Source organism: Pezoporus occidentalis, unplaced genomic scaffold (genome assembly GCF_034315485.1).
Source record: "Pezoporus occidentalis ecotype Australia unplaced genomic scaffold, CSIRO_AGI_Poc_V1 ctg291, whole genome shotgun sequence".
Lineage (NCBI taxonomy): Eukaryota > Metazoa > Chordata > Aves > Psittaciformes > Psittacidae > Pezoporus > Pezoporus occidentalis.
In genome coordinates this window covers 362,740-371,915 of record NW_026914841.1, presented here as the reverse complement: position 1 = coordinate 371,915, position 9,176 = coordinate 362,740, and the positions used below count along the sequence as shown (strand labels likewise).

At 63.3% G+C, this 9,176-nt stretch overlaps 1 protein-coding gene across 1 annotated transcript; it reads left to right on the top strand.

Moving 5' to 3' along the window:
* Window positions 1–3,234: 3,234 nt before the first annotated feature.
* Window positions 3,235–8,946, top strand: DES (desmin). Its single transcript, XM_062626380.1, has 9 exons — window positions 3,235–3,879; window positions 5,636–5,696; window positions 5,876–5,971; window positions 6,060–6,221; window positions 6,313–6,438; window positions 7,121–7,341; window positions 7,474–7,523; window positions 7,805–7,887; window positions 8,019–8,946. The coding sequence occupies exons 1-9, from the start codon at window positions 3,326–3,328 to the stop codon at window positions 8,058–8,060; spliced, it is 1,395 nt and encodes a 464-aa protein (XP_062482364.1). The 5' UTR covers window positions 3,235–3,325; the 3' UTR covers window positions 8,061–8,946.
* The last annotated feature ends 230 nt before the right edge of the window (window positions 8,947–9,176 follow it).

The window sequence follows — 9,176 nt, the reverse complement described above, 5'->3', positions numbered from 1 at the left end:
GCTGGGCTGGGCCACCATCCAGGGAGGGAAGGAGAACTATCTCCTATTTAGACAATAGCATGCGCCCTGGGTCCGTCAGCGCCAGGGAATGGACCACACAGTCCTTCCCTCTTAGGGTAAAGGCGCCTGGGAGACTCATGGCTCTAAAAGGAGTGGGATGCAGGGAGACAGCCAGGGGCCAGGAGGGAGGGGGATGGACACCCTGGCTGCTTCATTCCCATCCCTCCACTCACCCCTGAGACAGGGCCAGGCCTAACGGGCGTACAGGAGCCCCAGTGGCTGAGAATGGGGATGAGGAGAGGCTGGCACCCTGTCCCTGCATCCTGCCCATCTCCAAGCCCCGAGATGTCAACCCCAGGGATGCTGTTCCTGGCTCCCTGAGCGGTTTAAATCCTGGGGGAGCAGCAGGGAGGGAGGGCTGGGGAGGAGGGGCGGCAGCAGGATGCAGCTGGATTCACTCACAGGCATGTCATGACAGGAGGGAGTTGTTTGACGTTCCAGCTCCCGATGCCTTCCCGACAGCAGCCTCGTCCCAGGCCTGGGAGCTGGGGCCAAGCCAGCGCAGGGGCTTGGAAGCTGCTTCCCAGGCTCTGTCGGTCTGGGTCAGCCTGGCCTGGGATGGAGCCATGGGGAGGATGAAAGGGGCTGGACAGGACAGGAGGCATCTCTGTATGGCTGTTCTCTGCAGCCTCCTTACTTTTTGCAGCCCCCGGGGCTGTGTCCCTGAATGGGACTCTGGCAGGGTTCCCAGGTCCTGTTCTTCGCCCCCTGCTTCCTGTGCTGCTGGGTCCTGAAGGCAGACGGGACTTTCCTAAGAGGCTGTGGAAAGCCCAAGGCATCTGTCGCCCTCTGCCAGCCGTGAGGCCCCTGCCTGCACAGAGCCATCCCGGAAGGCTGTCACAGCAGCCGAGGAAAAGCCACTTCAGTTTGTCCTAGAATGGGATCAGGAGGATGCTCCCGATTAACCCCTCTGAGCTGCCTCCCCTCCTAGCAGCAGTGTTTCCCCTCCCTAGGGCACCCCAAAATTGCACCCTCCTGCTCTGTGGGATGGGGACTCCAGGCCTACCTGAAGCACCATGTCAGGGTGCTAAGCACCCTGGACAGCCCATCCCTGGGAGCCCATCCTCCCCATAGCCCCACAATGTGGTGCAGTGGGGTGGGCTCACAGGAAGGGGTGGCTGAACAGTACAGCTGAAACTGTGCTGGACTAGACCCGTGGGGACCCCTGTACTGCTGTGCATTCCCACCTGTTCCTCTGCACCCCAGCCAAGGCTGGCATGCCACCCTGACGACACTCACGGGTCAGGCAAGGCACACGTAAGGAGCTCAGGGATGTGCTCAGAGCAAGGCCAGGAGGAGGAAGGGTGCTGTCTGTTTTTCCATCTTCTCCCCCCCACCCCTAGGCCCCCCTTCCTCCCATCCTCCCCCTTGCGCTGGGATGAAACAACCCCATCTGGAAATACCTTCCCTTTTAAAGGCAGGCTCTGTCAAGCAGCGGGCACCCTCCGGGTAGCTGCTGCATTAAGCTGCAACTAGGTGGCTGGGGGGGCTCCGGGGATGGGGGGCTTGAGGGGACAGAAGGGATGCGGGGCATCAAGCCCCCTCCCACCTGCATGGGTGTGGGGCCCAGGCCTTTGCTGGCCCCCCAGGTGGCAGGGAGTAGGCAGGCAGGAGCTCTCCTCGAGCTGAGGCAGTTGAGGATGACGTGCTGATGCTGCCACTGACAAGCCCTGGCACTGCTCAGCATCAGCCTTGCAGCCGGGGTGGAGGGCTGAGGGGCGCAGGCCAGGCAGGGCTGAGCATGGCTCCTGCTGCTGAGTCACCTGGTGCCCGCTGGCACGTTGGTCCCCTCCGCCAGCACCCAGGGACAGAGGCGCTGGGGCTTTGCCAGCTGATGTCAGCCAAAACAGCCTAGCTTGGGCAGGGCTGGGGGTCACCAGGTGGGGGGGGGTCAGAGGGGCTGGGGAGGATGGGATGCTGCCCAGGCAAGGGGCAACACACCGAGGGGCTTCCCCAGCACAGTCCCTCTCCCTTAGGATGTCCTCTTTAGCTGGCACTGGTTTGTGGATGGCTCCAGGGGGCCCTGCCCTGGCCCAATGCCTGTCCAGGAGGTGGGATGCTGCAGTGGGGGTTCTGGAGTGAACTGGAGTATTTTCCAATTTGGGAGGCTTTGGGGAGCTGCGCTGGGCTTTCTGATCCCCAAAGTACTGCCAGGCCAAGGGGGAGGCTGAGGAGACAGCAGTCTGCAGCACCCTTGGATGACCTGGGCACCTTATCCTTCTCTCAGGGTAACAGGGACCAGGGAGGGGCTGGGGCTGCTCCAGGCAGAGTCCTCATCTGGATGGTTCTCTGCACACACCTGGCACAAGAAGGGTTAAGAGGGTGCTTCCCCTGGCTATAAATACCACTATGTCCCACGCATATGAGCTTGGAGGCTATTTTGGTTGGGTGCCTGCTGCTTCGGGAATGTGCCACAGTGAGGACCCAAGGGGCTGACGTCACCGGGAAGGCTTGGACCCAGCACCTGCTCAGGGTCACTCAGCAGCACCTCGAAAGTGCCCAGCCTTGGGCTGGCACTCAGGCCCCTCTGTCGAAAAGGGGTGTTGGGTAGTGGCTCAGCACAAGGACACTCAGGGCAGGTGTCTCCCCACATCACAACCCACCTAAATGCCTCTATTGCCCTTGCCTGGGTGGGGGGGGGGAGGGTTGGGTTGGAGTCTGGCCCCACATGGAGATCTGAGCCACCGGGTGGGTCAGGGCATCATCATCATTTTGGGGTGCTCAAGGCAGATCTGAGGACCATAGCTACCATGCATGGTGTCTGGCTTCAGGGCCCCAGTGGTGGTGTGAAGTGCTGAGTCCCCTTCTTCCTCCTCTGGCATCAGCCTAGGACATCTGTCTGCCTGCCCCCACCATAGGTGGGATGGCAATATGCCCTGACAGGGCTCTGGGCAGCGCTGGGGGGCTCATCACCAGCCTGCCCTATCCATGGGTCAGGGACAGGGCAGTGCAGTGGGGGCCGGGAGGGAGGCTGATACCCCAGCAGGGTCTGGGGGTGCCCAGGGGTCCATAGGCACGGTTGCTGTTTGCGCGGGGGCCCATGGCCCAGCGTGCGGGCAGGTGAGGGGCAGTAGGCGGGGGCTGGCAGCAGTTCCCCCGCAGCAGCATCCCCAGCTGCCCAGCGGCAGCAGGAGGGGCGAATGATGTCAGCAGGATACAAATAGCGGCGGCGCGGGTCCCCTCCCGACGCCTCACAGAGCCGCCGGCCGCACGCCAGCCCCAGCGCCTGCTCCCTGCTCTGGCCTCGCCGCTCCACGCCGCCACCATGAGCCAGTCCTACTCCTCCAGCCAGCGGGTCTCTTCCTATCGCCGCACCTTTGGCGGTGCCTCCCCGGTCTTCTCTCGCGCCTCCTTCGGGGGCAAGGGCAGCAGTGGCAGCTCTGTCACCTCCCGCGTCTACCAGGTGTCCCGCACCTCGGCCGTGCCCAGCCTGTCCAGCTTCCGCACCACCCGCGTGACACCCCTGCGCTCCTACCAAAGCGCCTACCAAGGTGCCGGCGAGCTGCTGGACTTCAGCCTGGCCGATGCCATGAACCAGGAGTTCCTGCAGACCCGCACCAATGAGAAGGTGGAGCTCCAGGAGCTCAATGACCGCTTCGCCAACTACATTGAGAAGGTGCGCTTCTTGGAGCAGCAGAATGCCCTCATGGTGGCCGAAGTGAACCGCCTGCGGGGCAAGGAGCCCACCCGCGTGGCCGAGATGTACGAGGAGGAGCTGCGGGAGCTCCGGCGCCAGGTGGACCTGCTCACCAGCCAGCGGGCTCGTGTCGAGGTGGAGCGTGACAACCTGCTCGATGACCTGCAGAAGCTCAAGCAGAAGTGAGTGAGGGTCCCGGCATGTCCTTGTGGGCGTCCATGCATACACCTCCATCCCTAGGGGTGGATGGTGGCACAGTTTACCCTGGCAACCCCTGGCATGTTCAGTGGCATCCTTGTGCCCCACGCTGAGAGCCCATCAGCCCCACTACTCCATCCCCTTTGCCACATCCCTGGGGTGGGAGAGCACCTCGTTGTACCTCTTGCCTTCAGAGCACTTTGCAGGGTGCCAGGTCCTGGCATGGTGGCTGTGAGTTTTGGGAGGGAGAAAGACACCTGCAACCTGCTATGCCAGTGCTGGGTGCTCCCTGACCCACAGTGTGGAGCAGGCAGGGGTAAGCTGTCCCAGGGGTGTGGGGGGCAAAGTGAGGTAGGTGCCCACAGCCTGGGCATCTCAGCAGGGTACTCTGATGGCTGTTGCCAGCCCTCACCAGGCACCCAGGTAGCACCCAGTGGGCAGGGCGGCTCCAGCAGCAAGGGTGTCCCCCCATACCCTCCCTTGTGGTAGGGCTGAGGTCAGGTTCTGGTGCCATGGAATCCCCAGAGCTGGGGGATCAGAGTGCCCCCCATCAGGTCCCCAACCCTGCTCACACTAGAGAGGGCTGGAGAGCCCATCAGTGAGCTGAGCCCTGTGGGACAGCCAGGCGGATGGATGGAACCTCCAGGCAGGAGGAAGCAAGGGGGAGGATGACCCGGGGAGGGGGGGGGAATCTACTTCGCCAGCTCCGGATGCAAAGAAGGGAGGGGAGGAAGCAGCTGCACTTCCACAGGGATGCTCCAGGCCTGTGTGGGTGTCCATGGCACTCTGGGAGCAGGAGGAACCCCCCGAGGATGCCATGGGCCTGGCTGGTGCCAAGGATGGGACTGGGGCCAGGGAATAGCCACAAAGGTGGCCAGGCTGAGTGAACCCCAGGGACTGACCAGTTCGGAGCACCTGGCAGGAGGGATGGATGTGCAGGGGGAGCCGCTTGTTCTGATGCTGGTCTGCACCTTCTCTCCTGGCCCCTATGCTGAGGGGACACCGAGTCCCCATCTCCTGGGGGTAACACAGCCTGCTGCCTCCCCCCAGCCCCAGCCTGTGCCCCAGCCAGTCAGTGGTGGGGTAGGACCCTCTGCTAGGTGAAGCAGAGCCTCCGATGCTGGGAGGCTGGGGGGGCAGCATGGAGGACCCTGCAATGTCAGGGGAGGAACAAGGCACACAACAAATGGGTGTCGGGTTCCTGCCACCCTCAGTGCCAGCACCACCCGGGCACCTCCCTCTCCCCCCCCACCGCTTCCCCCTGACCGGCAACAGCAGCACTGCCCCCTCCCCTGGCACAGCCAGCCCTGACCTTGGGCTCACACCACAGCAGTCCCTGCTCCCTGTCCCACAGCATCGCTGAGACCTGCCTGTCCTCCTGCTCTCCCAGGGATGTCTCAGCCGGTGGCCATCCCTTGGGCCCCCTGTGCTGGATCCTGCACCCTGTCCCCCCAGCTGCTGACCACTCTCCCGTATAAGGGCCGGGGCAGTGCGCGTGGCACCGAGCTGACCTCATGCCTTTGTGCTCTCTCCAGCGTTGACTATAATAGGGAATGGGAGGAAGAGCCCCTGGCCCTCTGCCAGCCCTCCCAGTGCCTGTCGGGAATACAGGACAATCCACTGTCTTCCCACCGGGACATGCTGAGCTAAGGGACAGCTCGGGGGTACATTGCTGCTGTGGGATGGGGCTTCCTCTGCCCCCCCACCCCCCCACCCCTAACCTTCCCTCTCTGCCTGTAGACTGCAAGAGGAGATCCAGCTGAAGGAGGAGGCTGAGAACAACCTGGCTGCTTTCAGAGCCGTGAGTACCTGTCCCCCCTGCGTGGCATGGGACCCTCACCTCCCTTCCCATCCCTATGTCCTCCCAGGAGCTTGGCCCCAACTCCAGGGCATGGCTCTGAGCACAGCCCTGCACCTTCCAACACTGGTCCTCTCTCCGCATGCCTCCCAAACACACTGCCCCTCACTGTGTTCCTCCAGGATGTAGACGCAGCCACCTTGGCACGAATTGACCTGGAGAGACGCATTGAGTCCCTGCAGGAGGAGATCGCCTTCCTCAAGAAGGTGCACGAAGAGGTAGGTCAGCAGTGGCCCCCTTTCCCACAGGCACCCATGGGGATGGGTGATGGAATGGGTGCCCTGAGGTGTCACTTTGTCCCCCTAGGAAATCCGGGAGCTGCAGGCTCAGCTGCAGGAGCAGCACATCCAGGTGGAGATGGACATCTCCAAGCCTGACCTGACGGCTGCGCTGCGGGACATCCGTGCTCAGTACGAGAGCATAGCCGCCAAGAACATCGCGGAGGCTGAGGAGTGGTACAAGTCCAAGGTGCGGGAGGCAGTGGGCTCCTGGCTGGACCCAGGGCAGTAGGACTTGTCAGTCTCAGTGCCCTTGCGTGCTGACCCTGGTCTCTCCCCAGGTGAATGACTTGACACAAGCGGCCAACAAGAACAACGACGCACTGCGGCAGGCAAAACAGGAGATGCTGGAGTACCGGCACCAGATCCAATCCTACACCTGTGAGATTGATGCCCTCAAGGGCACGGTAAGCTGTGGGCAGTGTTGGACTTCCTGCTCCAGGGGAGCTCTGGACATCTCTGGGGGGCTCTCTGTGGTGCTGCCATGGGGGGACTCATACTGCAGATTTGGGCTGCACCTCCCCCAGTGGCAGTCAAGGTCTATGTGAGGTGTTTTGGCAGAGCCCTGAGGTCAAGGCACAGATTGCAAAAGGTGCCCAGCCTGGGAGGCTCCAGGCAGGCGGCACAGTGCTCGGGGTGTCTGGTTGCAGGCCGGGAAGGTGGTTACAAACACACAAGGCACAACAGTCCCTTGGCACCCCCATGGTCACAGGAGCCAGCCAGCAGCCACCAGCGTGGCAGTGCCATCTGCAGGCAGCTGTTTGGAGCTCCTGCAGCTCTCCATGCCCCTCTATATGGGGTAGGATGGCTTTGCTGGGGAGCTTGGGTGCCAGGGCACAGGGTGCTGAGGTAACCTAGCACATCCCCAGCTTGTCCCTACCAGACCCTGCTGCCCAGAGCTGGGCAGACAGACGGTGACAGCCACCCATTATTGTCCTGTGTCTGCTGGACCCCGCCCAGGGTTAGCCACAGGTCTCCCTAAGTCCTTGTCTCTCCCCTAGGGACTCCCCAGCATCCCAAGCTCCCACCCCAGGTGACCCCTGACCCCTTCAGATCGCCCCTCCTCACTGAGCCCTGCTGTCTCCCCAGAATGACTCGCTGATGCGCCAAATGCGGGAGATGGAGGAACGCTTTGCAGGGGAGGCTGGTGGGTACCAGGACACCATTGCCCGGCTGGAGGAGGAGATCCGGCATCTGAAGGATGAGATGGCCCGGCACCTGCGTGAGTACCAGGACCTGCTCAATGTCAAGATGGCCCTGGACGTGGAGATTGCCACATACCGCAAGCTGCTGGAAGGCGAGGAGAGCCGGTGAGTGGCGGGAGGGCAGGACAAAGTGGGAGGACCAGCAGGGTCAGTTCTTTTTTGAGCTCTCACCCCATGAGCAGCCACCCAAGGGCTGGAGCTGGCTGGTGCTCAGCTCTCCCCTCTTTCTCCCAACAGGATCAGCATCCCCATGCACCAGACCTTTGCTTCTGCACTCAATTTCCGAGGTGAGCATTGCACTGTGAAGAGGGGGACCTGCACTGAGTCCCCAGGGGTCCCCAGTTTTTGGGCTAATATCCCTCCTGGAGGGCTGCAGCCAGGCTGGCAGCTGTGGACCCAGGCGTGCCACATTGAGCTCCTGGCGTGGAGGCACTGGGCTGGTTGTTGCCATAAACTGAGAGGGGGTTAATCCAGGGCTCCTGAAGCGCCCTAGTCACCCCAGCCCTATGGCTGTGACCCCATGCCACATGTCCCTGTGGTCCCATCCCCTGTGTCCTCCCACCCACAGAGACCAGCCCAGAGCAGCGTGCCTCCGAGGTGCACACCAAAAAGACCGTGATGATCAAAACCATCGAAACCCGTGATGGGGAGGTGAGCACAGCCAGTGACAGAGAGGCGGTGGTTGGGGGTGGAGGGCAGGGCTGAGCACGGAGCCTGTCCCGATGCTCGGGGCTCTGGTGCAGACATGACGCGTGGCCTTTCACGGTGCCTCTCTCCTTCAGGTGGTGAGTGAGGCAACCCAGCAGCAGCACGAAGTGCTGTAGAGGAGGCAGCGCCGGCAGCCCACTGGCACCTTCTGTCCCTGCCTCCGTCCCGCCGCCAAGCCCCCCTCCTGCCCCCACTTCGCCCCTCGGCACTGCCCGAGGGGTCCCCCCGCGCAGCCGCCTCCTGGCCCCCGCACCCCCGGGCTCTCTCCTTCGGCTTCAAAAGGCTCACTATGCTTTCGCAGCTTCGCAGTGGCAACGCCAGCGTCAGGATCAGGCCCAGGCCGGGGGACGGCAGGAAGGCGGGAGGGAGGGGACAGGCAGGAGGGGTCGGGGGGAGCAGGTGGTGGCCTGGGCCAGCTCCTCAGAGAGCCGGACGGTCCCAGCAGCGGGTTCTGGATCCCCCCAGAGACCCCTCCCCACTTCCGGCACGGGCTTGGGGTCCATCCCATCCCCCTGCACCGGCACCGCCGGACCCCCGGAGCTGGCACTTCTCTGGGTGCATGGCGGCGATGACAGGATAGGGAGAAGCAGGTTCCAAGCTGAGTCCCCGTTGTCTGCTCGGCTCGGAGCCAGGGTACTCCCAACCTGCGTCCTCCTCCTGGCCCCGGGGTGATGGAGCCCTGCGCTCCCCCCAGCCAGAGAGGCAGTCCCATGGGGGAGAGAGGGGCAGAGGAGGGCAGCGCCCTCCCTCCCTCCCCCCATCGCGGGGACCGCAGCAGCAGGAGGCTGCGCGGGTCCAGGCTCATGAGCCGAGAGGGTACATGTAGGTGGACACAGGAGAGAGGAGGAGTGAGTGAGTGGGAAAGAGGGGGGAGAGAAGGAGAGGAGCCTGAGAGAGGCCCGGGGGCCAGGGCAAGTGCCCCCAACCCTCGCCCCACTGCACCCCCACCCCACAGCGTCTACCTGACTCTTTGGGCGGCTGAAATAAACAGCGGAGCATCAATCCTTACTCCCAGGGCATCTCTGGGGCAGGGATGGGGCGGGGTGGCGGGGAGGCAGCACTGGGGGGTGTGCATCCCATCAGGGATGGGCTGGGATTGATAGAGGGGCCAGCATTTCCCTGAGCTGTCTCTTCCGTAAGCTGTTGGTCCCCTCAAAACGCTTGTGTCCCTCACACTGAAGGTGCCCAGAGCATTTTGCTGCCTGTGGCGGTGGATTTTCCAGATGTGCCGG

What these genes read in the sequence shown, in the direction of transcription:
- DES (XM_062626380.1), top strand. Translation starts at nt 3,326, where the DNA reads ATGAGCCAGTCCTACTCCTCCAGCCAGCGGGTCTCTTCCTATCGCCGC. An exon ending in TCAAGAAGGTGCACGAAGAG is followed by an intron (nt 5,972 to 6,059) that starts GTAGGTCAGCAG and finishes TTGTCCCCCTAG; the next exon opens with GAAATCCGGGAGCTGCAGGC. An exon ending in AGGAGTGGTACAAGTCCAAG is followed by an intron (nt 6,222 to 6,312) that starts GTGCGGGAGGCA and finishes GTCTCTCCCCAG; the next exon opens with GTGAATGACTTGACACAAGC.